The 17,485-nt window shown below is 36.6% G+C and overlaps 1 protein-coding gene and 1 long non-coding RNA gene across 4 annotated transcripts in view; one reads left to right on the forward strand and one right to left on the reverse strand.

Annotated features, from left to right (window-relative positions):
* LOC121106056 overlaps positions 1 to 17,485 on the forward strand; it is a 41,964-nt gene that overhangs the window by 17,540 nt on the left and 6,939 nt on the right. For both annotated transcript variants that reach the window (XR_005838755.1, XR_005838756.1), the window contains exon 3: positions 16,769 to 16,829. This is a non-coding gene — a long non-coding RNA (uncharacterized LOC121106056). The remainder of the gene's footprint in view (positions 1 to 16,768; positions 16,830 to 17,485) is intronic.
* GALNT13 (polypeptide N-acetylgalactosaminyltransferase 13) overlaps positions 1 to 17,485 on the reverse strand; it is a 429,753-nt gene that overhangs the window by 6,661 nt on the left and 405,607 nt on the right. For both annotated transcript variants that reach the window (XM_040644821.1, XM_040644814.1), the window contains exon 10: positions 1,375 to 1,509. In XM_040644821.1, the coding sequence (XP_040500755.1) occupies positions 1,375 to 1,509 (135 nt within the window). The remainder of the gene's footprint in view (positions 1 to 1,374; positions 1,510 to 17,485) is intronic.

Below are 17,485 nucleotides of genomic sequence, written 5' to 3' on the forward strand. Positions count from 1 at the left end.
TCATTAAAAAAAATACTACTTGCAGGATTTCTCCTTTATCTGTAAATTTATCTGTACTTTTCCTAATAGAAGAGGGAGGGAGCCAAGGTTCCAGGTTTACCTCCACGTATTATTGAAGGAAATATCTTCTGCAGTCTTAATATAAAGGGTGGTGATGATGAGAGCTCAAGAGAAAAAAATGGGGGTCAGACAGGTAAACGAGGTACTGGGGAGACAAGAGTTTGAAGAGAACACACTGGTGCATTGTAGGAAAGATTCGGGATGTTTGCCCTTCCTTATGTCCCAGAAGGAGAGTACTGTATGTCCAAAGAGCTTCGTCATATTATACAAATTTTAAGGCCAAATTTTAACTCTACATAATCAGTTTCAAATCACATAAAAATTCAATAAGTTTTCCTGCTAAGAAGCTACATCATGCAAATTGAAATGACATTCAAAAAGTTTTTAAAAAGAAGACCTTGTTGCAATATCAATAATACCAAGGACTCTGTAGATCGGTTTTTAAAACGTTGCACTGGCGGAGTATCTTGGCTGAGGCAGAACACTGCATTTGTGAAATTCGTTTGTCTCTAGTGCATCATTTATCTTGCAAGAGTAGTTTATTTCTTATCTTAAATAAGTCACCAACCATTTAATAATGTGGAAAATGTAACACAAATGACCCAATTCATTTTGCTAAGCCAAGGAAACTGAAAGGAATGAAGCTGTTTCCAGGCACCTTCCTTACGGAGAAGAAAATATTTCTTTTTTATTAGCTCCATCTGATGGCTGATCTGGTTTTTACACACTGCCTGGCTATAAATTCCCAGCCGTAATTTTGTTTTCTCTGCCTCTCTTCTATCAGAAAGATGTGCTATATTGAGAAAATACTGCTTAGCTGATTATGTGCCTAATTAGTTTATTGAATTTTGCGAAGTATTTACTATTATAAAGAGCATTCGAGCTAATCTTATCGGCTTTTTTCTTTTTTCCCTTCAATTGAGAAGGATACATTTCACCAATCACAACTGTATAAAATTTAAAATGTGAAAAATGGAAATATTGTTGGCATTGTCCTATAATGTGCATCTTCATACATACCTCCCAGATAAGCATAACTGGCCCCTTGCCTAATTTATGTTAAGAATGTACACGTGCTAACACACTGTCAGCACATAAATACTGACTTTATTTTCCTTATTCATTGTTTTACACTAATGAACTCATTTGACAAAACCCTATTTCTATACTATACCATCCTAATGTTATAAGATAGGAGCACGCATGCTTGAAAATATAGCTCTTCCAGTGCAGAAAAATAGCTTAGGATTGAAGTGTATTTGAAATACATAACTAAGTTTAAGCACTAAATAATAACTAAGGAAAAGACCATACCTCAGCATCATATTCCCATAACTGATTTCCTCTCATGTGGTGGCATTTTAGCATGATTACAGGTCCACTGAGTCTAGACACATCCAAGCACAAGTCATCGGTTCGGATTTCTTTGTCAGCAGTATAAGAAAATACCTAAAAATATAAAATTCGACTAATAAAATAATCTCCTTAAAAACAAAAAAGTCACAGTATAGCAGATTTCTCTGAGGAACATTAATATCAACTTTGTGTTTTCAAATGGTCTTTGCTGTGTGATCTTGAGAAAGCTAGTTCACTTCTCTGAATCCTTTTCCGCAGCTGCAAAATAGGAACAGTGTTATCTGTGTTATAAGGTTTTTGTGAAGCCTCAATTTAACAAATTAAATTATTAAACACATATTATTTGCTGGCACCATATTTCCTGCACTGTACTTGCCTTATATATCTCACAACAGACTCAGTAAGATAAAGTTTGTTAACTATATAGGACTATATGAGGGTCCTTATTCTCCCCACCATATGACCAATTCCCCAACTCTATAGAGAGAACGATGTTTTTCATAAATATGTTTAAATCTTTCTCTCCATAAGAACATCATGTAAATTTTATTAAATATTGTCAGTGTGTTTCCAAAGGTTGTAGAATTAGCTTCTCTAGAGACCTCATTAAAGAAAGGTAGGCTCTATGGTTATCTTTCTCATATGGCTATAGCTGGGCTTGGCTACAATTCTCAAAATATCTAAGAAATGTTAAGGTGGATCGTAGATTCACTGTTAGCTAATTTAAACTGATACTATAATAATCTCTATTTTTTAAACTCCTTGTATGAATAATGTATAACATTGATTATTAAAGGGTCATGAGAGTTATTAAGTTAATAATTACAGAAGTTATTTTCTTCTGTTCACTTTAATAAGCACGGTTCAGTATTCTGTGGGTATTTTTTTCCTTACAATGTCTAGACAGAGTGTAAGGGAGGGAAGGTTATCTGAGGATCTTTTAGTTTCCCAAAACAGACTGGTAAAATTAGAGGAAGTCAGCTCTATATTCTCCTATAAACTCTAGAGCCCTAGTGTGTAAGCTGAACAAGTTAGTCTTGAAAGGGTCGCATCTACAGCACTGTGACTCAGGGCTTCCCTGAAAATCACAGGTGGCAGGAGAAAAATGCAAAAGAAATTCTTCACAAAGATGTAAAAACTTGAGAAGTATATGAAGTTCATTTAATTGAACTATATAAAATATAGATTTCATGTATGGCATTCAGAAAAAAAATTATATCTTCAGTACTTTTTAATATTCATACTTTTAATAGAAATTATGATTAAACTAAGAATAAAAGAAACACCCATCAGATATTAGCACTATATCCTTTCCAAATACGGTATTTAACACAATATTTAATTTACAAACATATTTAATTAAGTAAATGAATCTAGTAGTAAACCTTAATTTAAAGGAGGGAAATTTCTAGAGAAATTTCTTTTATCTTTTGTTTTAATGTGAAGCATAATTTTCCACATAGAAATCATACTCTTTTAGTTGTATACAGATGCCAATGTAAATGGAGACACCAAAGCCTCCACATTTGCCACAAATTTTGTATGAGTATAATTATGGCCTGAACAATGATTTCTCCTCAGGTCTCTTATGATAGTTTGGTAACTTCACCTGTTGAGAGAAGTCAACCACATTCTTTGTTCCTTAATACCTAACTGTAATTCATTTTATGGTCAATCAGTAGCTATTTTAAGTGACTTATATTCAAGAAAGATTTATTTGTAGAATATTTTCTGAGCCTATATCTATTATCTGAAATTATCTTTCTTTGGTCTTTGCACTTGAAAAAAAATTTAACTGATGTTAAAATACTTGGCCCACAAATAGTTTTTCTTTAAAAAAAATCTGTATATAATGCCTTCATTATTTTCTGGCATTAATTAATTGGTTAACAAATCCTAATAAATAATTAACAGGATTAATTTATTTTTCATACCTGAGAATCTCATTTTTATGCTGAAGTGTTTCTAGGATGGTTTTTATTCTGCATAATAATAAAAAATCAGTGCATGTCAGTATATACATGTCTTTCTTGATTTTATCTGGAAATTATTAGGATTGATCTCAGTGATTTACCCTTTATATGTATCATCTTTTTACCCATAATCGTCACCTTTGTGCTTTTTCATATCTCCTACCATAGGAGGCTCAAGGAACTCACTTTGGGATAGACTAAAATGTTACATGCAAAGTACTTTGTAGAGATCCAGGTACACAGATAGCAGTCAGTGACTGATATCTAGTGTGATAATTCCAGTCTTAGAGGTCCTCCCAGGATGTGGCCTCGGATAGGGATTCCTGCCTTGATAGCATGTCCCAAAGAATTTTAGAACAGGATCCCAGCAGGCTTGGCTCTTGCCTCTCTGTGCCGACCCTTAGAGACCCTCATATCTGGTGACAGACTGTCCTGACTCTTGCAGCGTACATAGTCAACCTCTACTGAGTTGCTTATGACTTTGGGGACAACCTCACATCTTGTTTTAGATTCTCTAGGAAGCAGGGGCTCCCTACAGCTGTCGCCTGTGTCCATACCCCACATCGCAGTTGGAATGTGTAGTTCCTGGCAGAGTATCTGCCTGATCTGTTGTCCTGTTGCAGTTAAAAGATTTATGCCTGATTATAAGGTAAGATTTTCAATCCTGAACACATATAAAGCACATTAACTTGAACATCACACATGGCGATGACTTTACAAGATCGAGTCCCTCATCAGTGAAGTCTTTCACAAAAATTGGACACTATTCCTCCCCTTTTAGTTACCACTCAAATTGCTTTATCATTGGTTATCAATACTGATTGTCACTAAAACTGGAAGTGAGTTACACAAATGCTAGATTTAGCATATATTTTCAGTTGCTCGAATGCCAGATTGATTCTATTAACAATGGGTTATTAAATCCCATCACTTTAAACAAAGATGACTAGAAGCAGAGTAAAATAATCAATCTCAGTGTCCTTCCATCCATTATAAAAGAGGAATATGGAGGAAGTTAACATTAATTGAGCACCTGTGTTAGAAACCACGTGTGATATGATTCGTATATTAAATTCCTTTTGTTATATTATACAATTACATTCATATTCCTTTTTTTTTTTTTTTAAGATTTTATTTATTTGTCAGAGAGAGCGCACAACAGGGGGAGCGGCAGGCAAAGGGAGAAGCAGGTGCTCTGCTGAGCAAGGAGTCTGATTCAGGACTTGATCCCAGGACCCTGGGATCATGCCCTGGGCTGAAGGCAGACACTTAACCAACTGAGCCACCCAGACATCCCTACCTTCACATTCCTATGCATACCAAGTTAACATCTATGCAAAGCATAGTAAGCAGAGCTCTTCACATGAACTGTATAGATGCAATAGTTTATGGTGCTTTGAAAATTCTGTTTTGCATCTAATCTTCATATTTGTTTTAACACATAAAATTATGAGGCATCTAGCATTACACATCTTCCTCTGTAGTCTGTTGGTCAAGCTAGCTCTGGAAACAACCACTAAAAAGGCCAATTTTACTCAATTGTTTTAAGTTCAGCTATCTTATAAGAAGTGACAGATCCTTTGTTCCACTTTGGGGGCCCTTCCAAAACTACTTTGATGACTATAACAATTCAGCTTTTATTGTCTCCTATTGTATTAGTTTGCTAGGGCTCCCATAACAAAGTGCCATGGACTAGGTGGCTTTTAATCTCCTCAGAGTTACTGGAGGCCACAAGTTCCAGATCAGGGTATCTGTGCACCTCTCTCTTTTGCTTGTAGATGACCATTTTTTCCCTGTGTCTTCCATGGTCTTCCCTCTGTGCCTGTGTCCTAATCACTTCTTCTTATAAAAAAAAAAAAAATCCATATTAGGTTAGGGCCCACCCTAATGATCTCATTTTATTTCAATCACATCTTTAAAGACCCTGTATCTCCGAATGTAGTCACATTCGGAGATACTGGGATTAGAACTGCAACATATGGATGGAGAAGGGGACACAATTCAGCCCCTAACACCAATCCCTAACCCCTTACATTGGAATAAATAATGCATCTTTCCCTAACCAGTAGATGAAAACTATAGGTTTTTCTGCTTATCTGTCCAGGACCCCTGGGGATTCAGTTCAGAAATTAGAATGGTCTGTTTAATATTATTAATCGAAATACTGAATGAAATGTAATCCCAAATCTTCTTCCTTTCTTGAAATTGGACGTGCTTTAGGTTGGAAGTCTGCAGTGGGATAGGGCTTGGTTAACTTCTCTATTTTACCATCTTGAGAGCTTCTTTTCTTTCTACTCTCTCTTGCCCACTCCCAAATTCCCCTGGGCTGCTAATTGGGTTTTGATTCCTCCAGGGTCATACAAGTAGAAGAGGTCTTACCTAAACTGTCTCTTGATAACTCCTTCCTGTTCTCTGGCATGGCAGAAATGTAAAGCTCCTTCTCCTGAGCGTGTTCTTGGTTCTCTAGAGATTCCCATTGCTAAGCAGCTCTCGCTGCAGCGCTAACGAAAAGGACAATGCATATTTTATAAGTGGGCTGCTTTTTATGACTTGACCAACTTGGGGAGGTGAGCTGACTCAGACGGTGCAATCCCCTCAGTTCGGTTGTCACAGGCCAGCTTTAGTGTGTGTGAGTCAAGTCACAGCCTGCCACGTTCCCCACGAGCATGAAGCATGTACCAAGCAAGCTCTTAAAATGGTGTTCTCCATAATCTGCAGGGCCTAGTGCAAAATGCAAATGCAGGATTTATTGTTCAAAATTTATGAAGGCTTTCAAATTGTAGGGCCCTACTTGATGGCATGGGTTGCACACCCAGGAAGCTGCCCCTGCCCTGACTCCCTCTCTCAGTAAGGCTTGTCTCTGGAAGCTAGAATCCCACCCCCTCCTATCTAGAGGGAGGGCAACTGCTCTTTTCCTAGAAAACCTTAATCTTCTCCACCTTGTGATAACCTCCTGTTATGGGTTGAACTGTGTACCCCAAAAGAAATGCTGAGGTCCTTACCTCTAAGCACCTCAGAACGTGAACCTGTTTGGAAGTAAGGTCATTGCAGATATAATTAGATAAGCAACCATGAGATCACACTGGGTAGGATGGACCCTTAATCCAAAATGGTGTCCTTAGGAGAAGACAGAGATGGAGACATACACAGAAAACAATGCCTCTGTAATGGCGGAGGCAGAAATCTGAGCGATGCATCATCTACAAGCCACGGGGATTGCAGGCAAACACCAGAAGTTAAAAGCAGCAACAAACGCTTCTCCCTTACAGGTTTCGGAAGGAATATGCCCTTCCTGACACCGTGATTTCTGACTTGTAGCCTCAAGGATGAAGAGACAATAAACTTCTCTTGTTCAAGCCCCACTGTTTGTGGGAGTTTGTTACGACAGCCCTAAGAAACCGTACACCTGCTTTGATTCTGTACGGTGGTCGAAGGGTCTAAAAGTCATGGAAGCAGTTTCCAAATTGTCATTGCAAATTTTGCATAGGGAATTCTGATTTTAGATTTCACATCTATTGCATCTTGGTGTCTGGGCTGAAAATTATAACACCCAGTTATGCCTTCCGAAAGCATCAATCATTTTTACAATAATTTTTCTATTTAAATATATCTTCATAAAGTGGCTCTTGACTGTGATGAGGTGAATTACCTGCTTTTATTGTAGACTTTATAGAGACCAATTTCTGTCTCTGAACTGATGTACTCAAATGAGTTTAGGAACAATTCCTAACATATAAAAGATGATAGCCAATTTCAATCTCAGTTCCTTTCAATCTTAACATTTTTTTTTCAGAGAAAGTAAGCATTTTCATTACTTCACATATGCATATGGTTTGTTCTGTATTTTTCACTTTGGGGAGTATGTTCAAAGGCATTTATGTTATACTTCTCCAAATATCTACAAATAAAACATTTCGACAATTTTCAAGGACTGTTGGGAGAATGATCTAAAATATTTTTCATAATGCTTTGTTTCACACAATGAAAGAATCTGTCTATACATGTCATGCTTAAAATCCTAATGTTGTATAGTTATTCTTTAAAACCACTTTTATCTTTACCCCTTTGAAAAATCTGAAATTTGAAAAACTGCAAACAAATTTTGCTCGGATTTGTAGCATAAGCAGCTGCTGGCAAAACTGTTTAAGCAACGCAAGAGGCAGAGCCGGTTCCCTGTTCTGTGCAAGGGGCTCAGGAACTGAACGCCCTCTGCTGGCTCTGCATTGCTACAGGGGTTCCTTCCTTCCATCCTAACACGAAGACATTTGCAATACGCACACTGATTTTTATATATTTACATTATGTTCATATATATCCCATGTGTGTTTAAAAGGTTCACAAGTGTGTTTGATCCAGCTTTATTATAGAGGTTGTGATTTTTCTAGACTTAGTTGGGAGTTTATAAAATACTTCTGTTGAGTTCTTCCTATTTACTATAAAAGTTCACAGTTTGAAGGGACTCTGTCACTATATGCCAAGTGCTTCGCTTTCCAGATGAAGAACCGAAGCCAGTGGAGTTACAGGTTTCAGATACGTGGCCAGAGCCACTTAGTGACAGAAGTTTCTCCAGACCCCAAACTCATTGGCATTTTTCTTTCACTTGATTACACTGCCTTTTGCATCCCATCACTTAGTCATTTTGAAAATTTGGAAACTTCCTTGAAAACACTTCAAGACAGAGTAAAGTATTAAACATACATCAACTTTAACAGCAGTAGTGTTTAAAATGGGAAGACTGAACAATGAAGTAGAAGGAAAACAAATAGAAGAAATGTCACGGTTTGTTATAGTATTAGTGTATCCTGCTTATTCTATTACCTTACTCCCTTGCTCAGTTTTTTTACAAAATGGACTAGAGATTCCAAAGACGAACTGTTTTCATTTCAACTCAATAAGTAATTATTGGGCAAATATTCTTTTCCTAGAACTGTTTCCATAGAAGTTCAAAAATATATCTTTAGCATTTGTTATTGGGACAGCAAGATTTTAAAAATAAAAGAGCACAAAGATGAGACAGAATGTCATCAAATGTGGATTGTATGCCTAGATTTTGAGCAAATAATAACTGAGATGTTACTTGCGGCAAGTACTATGCTTAGAGTTTACATGAATTATCTCATTCAACCCCTGAATGAAGTAGCCCAGAAAACAGGGGCCGTCTTCATCCCTTCTCCAAGCTGAGGAAGCCAAGATTTTGACAAAGGCTCACAGTAACTCTGGTTCCGATGAGTAGCAGAGGAAAGTCCCAGATGCGGGTCTGTGTCATTTCCCAAAGCCCATTATTTGAGTACTGTCCTACTCTCAAGACATACGCAGAGGAACCTGGGTGGCTCAGTCGGTTAAGTGTCTGCCTTTGGCTCAGGTCATGATCTCAGGGTCCTGGGATCGAGCCCTGCATTGGGCTCCCTGCTCAGCGGGAACCCTGCTTCTCCCTCTCCTCCCCACCTGTGCATGCTCTGTCACTGTCTCTCTCTAATAAAATCTTTAAAAAAAAAAAATATATATATATATATATATATACTTTCCCTCTATCATTGTCTCGTTGGTTGGTACCATGGAGCACCAAGATATTTGGTCTTTGAGGTTCTTAACTGATTTATGCCTGAAAATGTAGACATAGCAGTGATAATATATATCATTCATGTGACAGCTATATAAACTAGTATATTTGTTTGTTTATTAGCCACAGATTTGTGGTGCAAGACTTTGTGCCATCCTTTACGAATGTATTTTTACTGGTATGTTGGTAATATTTCCTATCTTAAAAGGTATTCACTTACATTTTATCATTAGGTGCTTCTTGAAAGTCTGGTATATGGCATAATAATTAGACAAAAAGGATTAAAAATATAAAACTCCTCAAAAGGCAAATTAGAATGCCCTAGATGGCACAAAGATACACCTATTGTGTATCAGGTACAACTGCTTCTAATCTGTAAACTACTCTTTCGATTAAACATAATTAAAAAATTAACCTCCAGATTACTACAACATTTGCACTGGATGCAAATAAAACTCAATTTTTCTTAGGTGGTTCCAAGCTTAAAGTAGTCCTTTAGATTTATGGCACTCATCATTGCTGCAAACAAAGATCTACTCCTTGCTCTACTTAGTTTGCAACTGAAACAAAGATTCAAGTATAAGTAGTTCATTAATTAGATGATCCCAGGAAAGCCTAGTAGGTGAAAAGGTAAGGAAAAAGAACAAAGGGTACCTTACAAATTAATTGTACTGTGGGTAACTGAAGCTTAAACCTTTGGGGATCTCTGGTATAGAACAAGCAGTCCCCTCGAAGGGTGAAGAAGCTGGGATAACATTTGCCATCTGCCCTCAGTTGGCTTGAGGTGTGTTTCCGGGTAGAAGTAATCCCCCGGGAGAGACTAGGTGGGCAAAGCGGCCTCTGGCAGTGAAAGCCTACTCTGACAGGTGCTCAGGCAAAGGGATAGAGGTTGGATAGAGCCTTTGGATGCTGGGCTGCAAGCAAATGGAAGCAAAGTACATGCCATTTGGGGAGCACCTGCTGTGTTAGGCAAGATGGAAGTCATTTTAAGTATATTATATATGGAGATATGATAGACCACATATCACATATTATATGTTTCTTCAATAACCTTTCAAGGTAAGCATTGTATTTCCTCCTTTACAAGTGAGGAGTAGGGTGCTTGAAAAGATTAAATAGATTCCCCCACGTCACTCAGTTTATGAGAACCTGTCTTTGAAATACAGTCTATCAGCCGCCAAATCCTATGCTCTTTTCACACACTTAACATTTGCTTCTTGGATACTTAGAAAATTAAACTTTAGACTATTCAGATTTCACTGTTTTTCCCTAAAGTGTCCATTTGATCCCACGTTCATTTTTTTTCCAGGATCTCATCCGATACCATATTACATTTAGTCACCATGTCTCCTCAGCCTACTCTGACAGATGCTCAGACTTTCATCTTTTTGATGACTTTGACAGTTTTGTCCTCAAAACAGGTTTAGGTATTTTACAGAATGTCTACCAGTTTCAGTTTGTCTAATGTTTATCTTGTGGTTAGAATGTTTTTGAAAGGAAGACCATGAAGGTGAAGTACCATTCTCATCACATCATATCAGGGGTGTATGGTACCAACATGACTCATGATGCGGAGGCCTGGCCACTTACCCAAGGTAGTATCGACCATGTTTCTCCACCATAAAGTTACCACCACCACCAGCAGCAGCAGCTTTTATGTTTTACTGTTTGAAAGCAAGTCAATAAACACAGTCCACATGCGGGGGGGGGGGGGCGCAAAAGAGTTAAATTCTACTTTCTGGAAGGGGGATTATCTACATAAATTATTTGGAATTCTTCTTTACAGGAGATCTCAGAGATCAATTTTAACATGTCTCTAAAAACTTTAGTCTAAAATTGAGGGCCATATCTTTATATTAGATTTATCTGTAACACACTAAGACTCCTGTAATAAATCTTGTTTTGGCTACTTGTTTTTCACTGGCAAGATGAAGAAAAGTTCTCTTTAGTAGATGGAATTATAATGCGACCATTTTTGCCACATAGAAGTGGCACTTGCTCTTAATCAAGTGTAAGACATTGGTTGAACACCGGCCCCTGGGAACTGTAAAGACCACTTTGATCATTCCTTGATGTTGCAATGAGCATAAAACGCACCTCTGAATTTGCCAGGTTTATTTATTTTTTTTGCCAAAAAATTTCTTTTAAAAAAATTCTGCATCCCCCCACCAGATGCACACAGTTTACTTCTTGTAAATAAAAAGAGCATCCTCAAATCTATTTAGGAAGTTAGCAACTAGAAAGTTGGAGTAGAAATATACCTATCTGGTAGGTTTTCATTAGAAGATGAAGATCCTTTATTAGAAACTGGAATGGACGCTAGGCTGTTTCTATGGTAACCTACTGAAACCTTTTTTTCTTTAATGGAAAGGTATCATTTCTGTATATACTACATGTAGCTTCTTGCTCTCTATTGGATCAAGTCCTTTGATAAAAGAATAAAAGAAATGAACTGAAAGAAAGTTCTATAGTCTGCCCCTGCTTGTGGTGAAATTATACTTGGGTACTAAATAACAAGAATAAAAAGCTCTTTTCATTTTGGCTGTATTCACCATGTCATTTTTAATAACATAATTTCATGTCCAAGTATTTTCATGAGGTTGTATTAGGAATAGGTTACAAGCTCTTCTTTGACAATCTTTGCGGTCTGAAAGCTCTTTGCTACTTTTGTCCCTTCAAATCAAAATTCCCTTGCTTGACATTTACATTCTATTATAATCTTAGCTCCTCTACTTTAAAACTTAATGTTCCACTCTCCTCAGTCCAGGCCTTCTACTCCATTTGGACCAGTATCCCCGCTGTCCTTACTGACACTCCATTCCCCTGCTCACTGACAGTTGTGTGAAGCCTTTCAGACCCACTCCTGTTCTTATCGGACCTTTCTCTGAATGCCTCCTAAGGCATAGCAGTACAAATACTTTTTGTTTCAAAAATGATTGTTTTTGTATTCTCTTTGGGATTGAGTATAGGGATTGTGTGCCTATTTATTTATATTTCATCTTGTAAAAAAGTGGAAGTAGATTTAAACAATTTAACATAGATAAGTAACATACAGCGAGAAGAGAAAAAATCAATCTGCATAAACAATGGTAAATAAAAATGAAAAGAATGAAAGAATCCAATATAAGGCCAATATATATATTTTTCCATAAAATATTATTTATTTTCTCTGGATGAACCATGTATTTGGTAGTAAAAAAAGAAAAACCTGTTTCTCAGGAGACAACCAACTCTTCCTAATACTCAGTGCAGTATGAAATTCTCTTAGGGACATTCATGGAAGGATTCCATGTCATGTACAAATAGCATCTTTTCCAACTTCCCTATATACAAAAAGAGAGTTTGAGTTTTGGGTATATTTTTATATTGCTCTTGGTGCCCATACGATGCTGGGTTTACATATAGTGTTCAGTTGTTGTTTTTTTTTCCTTTAAATCATTAGGTTTTGTTGNTTTATATATATATAAATATTTTTTTTTTCTAAATTCTAGCTTTCTAAATTCATGTCCTTTGTCACTGGAACAAAGATTTCACAAATCATCTGGACTTGCTGCTCTTGCTCTTCTAACGGTAGGGATAAAGAATATGAGAACTGGTGAGCACCTAGTTCAGCTGTATCAACTACAGTATTAGAAACTGAAGGCAGAAAGGACTTCCATACAGCCTCTGCTAGGAACTGGATGTTTGTGTTTCCCCTTCTCCCCAGTTGTTATGTTGACCCTAGCTGCCAATGCTATGGCATTTGCAGGTAAGGTCTTTGGGAATTAATTAGGTTTAGATGAGGTCGTGAGGGTAGGGCCCCAATAATGGGATTAGTGCCCTTACAGGGAGAGGAAGAGAGAGACCAGAGCTAGCTCTCCTTCTGCCACGTGAAGACACAGCCAGAATGTGGCAGGGTGCCAGCCAGGAAAATGTCCCTGCCAGAACCTGACCATGCTAGCACCCTGACCTGAGACTTCCAAGCCTCCAGGACTTGAGAGAATAAATGTTCTGTTGTTGAGACCACCCAGTCTAGGATCTTGTGTTGTGGCGGCCTGAGCAGACTAAGATAGGCAGAGAGCAATTTTGACGCTCAGGTCTTCTGATATTATCTTTACTTTTTACCAAAGCTGACTCAGATCAAGTATGATGTAGTGTAATAAGGTATATGAAAAGTGGAAACTATTTATGATACCTTTCTATTAGGGTTACTCTGAGAATCAAATTTTATGTATATTTAAAGCATCTGGTAAAGGTCTACTATATGAATAGTGTTCAGTATATAACAGCTTTCACCTCCATCACTGTCAGAGGCTGTTGGGACCAAAAATTCATGCTCTATTCTTAAAAAAGCATTAAAAATATAAATAACAAAGCCAACTCATACTGCTGATCTGTGCTTTAGTGTAGAATGCAATTAATCATAGAAAAATAGTTTATGCAAAGAAGAAATTATTGGTATACTTCTATTTAAATGAAAATGATAGGTTTTAATGGTTAGAATAGATTATTAACTAGGATTGCCTAGAAAATGCGAAAGAACTGTTCGCAGTTTATACAGAAAAGCAATGACATTCCCATGACATCTCAGACACAATTCTTATTTATTTGACACAAAAATATAATTAGGACCATTAAAATATGAAAGATATTTTCTTGATATTTTGTCACTACTGTTACGTTTACATTTCTAACCAGGCAAAATATTCATGAAATATATACTTAATTGTGAACAAATAAAACTCTAAAACATTTTGTTTTCTGTCACACAAATATGTAAGCTTGCCTTTAATCGGTTTGTCTTCATAATACCTTATATATGATAACTCTACTTATTTGAGAGAGAAAGAGAGAGCGAGCAAGCAGGGGGGAGGGGCAAAAGGGAAGGGAGAACAAGAATCTTAAGCAGGTTCCAGAGTCAGTGTGGAGCCCAATGTAGGGCTTGACCCCACGACCCTGAGCTCGTGACCTGAGCCCAAACCAAGGGTCAGACGCTTAACTGACTGAGTCACCCAGGCACCCCTGATAACTCCTTTTAAAAACTGGTGAGTATTAAGTAAAGAATGCTTTAAGGATCTTGGTGCTACAAAAATATTATACCTGACATTTTATTTGGCTATAAAATTTGTAGATTTTATAGATTTTTCCTTTTTCCAAACTATATGTTTCTTTCCCTGGCACTGGTTAGTCAAGTATTTTTATATGAATTTCTTTTCTAATTTTTTGTTACTGAGGCTTTATTGTTCTACCTTTCCTTTACTGAAAAATCAAGCTTTCATATTTGAAAGAAAAATAAAAACTTAGAAATACCCTTACCTGTTACTTCTCTTCTATAGAATTTAATAACTATAATAGAATTAAGACCTCAGTAAGATGAAGAGTATCTTAGGTACAGCAAAGCAAATAATTATAAGTATGGATTCTGCTTGGCTTCCAGTGAATTTATAAAAGTAGGCTAGCCAACACTGTTAATTTAGAAATCATAGACATTGTTTACCTTACTTAGAAGCTAATAAAATGGCTTTTACTACTAGATTAAGTCAAGATGAAATTATCACATCATCTACTATAAACTGCTTCACCTGGCAAATTAAATTATTTACATCCTCAGTGAGATTTAGGCACACATGTAGGTCAAAGGGGGGAAAAACAGGAGATCATTTCAAAGGACCTTAATGTTCTTTATATATAGATTCATGCATTCATATTATTAATTTTTTTAATATTAAATTTACAAAAATGTCAGCAGGAAGNTTACTTGAACAACGAAGCAGCTCAGAGTAATCATAAGACTAAGGTGTTGAATCAAGAAGAATTATGCATAAGTCAGGAGAAAAGCACTTGAAGATAAAATGGAGAGAGGAATGAAGTTCAAAAGATTGAAACAGCACAGAGGGGAAAAGCTCTGTTGGGACTAAATGGCTGAATGCAGACAAGCTTATGTTGGTAATGTTAGCGGAGAGCCTGGAGTCTGTCTGTACTTATCACGGACTGCAGAGGAGATAAACGGGTGAGCTGAGGGAACAGACTGATGCTGCTAACATTTTTCTTCTAGTAGATTTTTGTGCTAACAGCTTACCCTTCTCAGTAAGAAAAGTTGATGGTATAAGAGAAGTAGTGTGCATATGTGTTGGGATTTTATTAAACTAGAGAAGTATTAAACTTTCTTCTTTATGAGAATGTGTGATATTTAACTTTTTAAGGGAGGTTTTAAAAACAATTCTGGTAATTAATAAAATGAATATAAATTTACATGAATTTCCCAAAGAGCTTAAAGTATTTTAACATTTAAGCCCTACAGAAATTTAATTTTAAGGTTTTTAGAGCGTAGGCTGATAGGATGGTACACCATAATTAATTAATCAACAGAATAAATATTTCTTTTGTCCTATGTGCACTGACATACTTTGATATCATTGTCATTTCCTAAGATGACTTTTATTTTTTAAGTTTGTATTAATTTATCTGAGAGAGAGAGAGAGATGAGAAAGCGTAAGCAAGATGGGGAAGCAGACTCCCCACTGAGGAGGGAGCCTGACTGGGGGCTTGATCCCAGGACCCTGAGATCAGGACCTGAGCCAAAGGCAGATGCTTAAGAGACTGAACCACCCAGGCGCCCTACCTAAGATGACTTCTTAGAGACTGTTGTCCCTCTAAGTTTAGTCTGGGGTCCCTCCTTGTTGTTTTCCTTTTTCAGGTATCAGAGTAGAAATTTTTATCATTTCAACACCAGGAATAATTGAACATTTTGAAGGTGGCTTGTTTTTATATTATTGACATAATGAATCATATAACCAATTTTGTACTTACTAGCTAGAAAGCTCAAAGCCAAAGGTGTGGCTTATTTAAATGAATGTGGGATTTCAGGGAATTAATTTAAGCACTTTACAGTAAAATAGTAAAAGTGCTTTCCAGGTTAACTTGCACTGCCAATTTTTCCATAGTTTTTGAAAAAAATGTCATGTGATAGATATTAACTATCATTACATAGAGATACATAAAATTATACCTAGAGGAAAAGATAAATCTAAGAAATGGCCAATCTTAGTGCTCATTTTATAGGAAACCTTAAGAAAAAAATTTCACAATCCCTGAGTGACTCCTACCAGGGAAAGAAAGGGGTTGAACACAACAGATTTGCTCTTTGTTTTTATGCCAGATAACACTCCAACCAGGCAAACTAGGCAGAATCACATCCTACATTTAAGTTCCTGCAAATTTCAATCAATTCCAAGCTTACCAGATATTTCTTTAATATAAATAATGATGCTCTCCTGCAGCTTGCATGTATCCTGCTCATTTAAACATTTAACGAATGGCTCATGCTCCTTCTTTCCTCTTAGGCCATTTCATTTCACTTGCAAATTTACCCTGGTGATTTTAATTCTATTGTGCAAACTTTACTAAAAGGGGGCCAAATTAATGTAGAAAGGGCTTCTAAGTAATTATAGTACTGATAAAAATGCAAACTGTAAAGTCAATTCATTTTTGTTGAATGAATGTATTCATTACAATCTGTGAGTACGTTAGAATGCATTACTAAAATAATTAAGCTCTTTCTAGAAGAGGGTCTGTAATAAGGACAGGAAGTATTTACTCTCAAAATTTGTTTACTGTCATAAGATTAGATTCTTCTTAAATATAAGTAGTCACATTTTAGTGGAGGAGACATTTGTTTGAAAGTATTGCTAAGACCTAATGATCTCTTCTTCACCTTGGCAGAAAACACGGTTTTAATAAATGGCTAGCATAAGCTTCCCTAAAGGCTTGCTACCTTGAAAAATGGCTGTGAATCATTTACTACATTAAATTACATGGAATGTTTCCATATGCTTTCTAGCTCCCTCCAAATGAGTGGCTCCAGGGAGAAAGAGAAACATTATAAACGCATTTGCTAAAATGTGAGTATTTTTCCATCATTTTATATTTTTTTGTCTTTAGAAAAAATGAGTACAATATGCATGGGGGTTGCTTTTTTGCCTTTTGATTAAAAAGATATTGCAATTCAAAGGGAAACACCATTGGATTTTTAAAAATTTTATACTGATACTTGTTATTAAAGTAAAATGGTTATTTTATAAATGTTATATTAATCTAACTTGTACCCAATTATAGGTATATTTTATATAAATTTTATATAAAAAATAGTGTCAGATATATGTCCAATAAGACTAAGGCTTATTTGCCAATTTTGATATTGGCTCCTTTAAGCTGATGTAAATGTCATTTAAAAGCACCTCATTAAAAAAGAATCGTGAGGCGCCTGGGTGGCATGGGGCGCCTGCGTGGCACAGCGGTTAAGCGTCTGCCTTCGGCTCAGGACGTGATCCCAGCGTTATGGGATCGAGCCCCACGTCAGGCTCTTCTGCTATGAGCCTGCTTCTTCCTCTCCCACTCCCCCTGCTTGTGTTCCCTCTCTCGCTGGCTGTCTCTATCTCTGTCAAATAAATAAATAAAATCTTTTTAAAAAAAAAAGAATCGTATTTCTACATCAAAAAGGGAAAGCATAAAGGCAAACAATGATTGAACTACATAAACTGTTTAAAAGTCTGTACAT

The sequence above is a fragment of the Ursus maritimus genome, unplaced genomic scaffold, assembly GCF_017311325.1.
Source record: "Ursus maritimus isolate PB19 unplaced genomic scaffold, ASM1731132v1 scaffold_1, whole genome shotgun sequence".
In the NCBI taxonomy this organism is placed as follows: domain Eukaryota; kingdom Metazoa; phylum Chordata; class Mammalia; order Carnivora; family Ursidae; genus Ursus; species Ursus maritimus.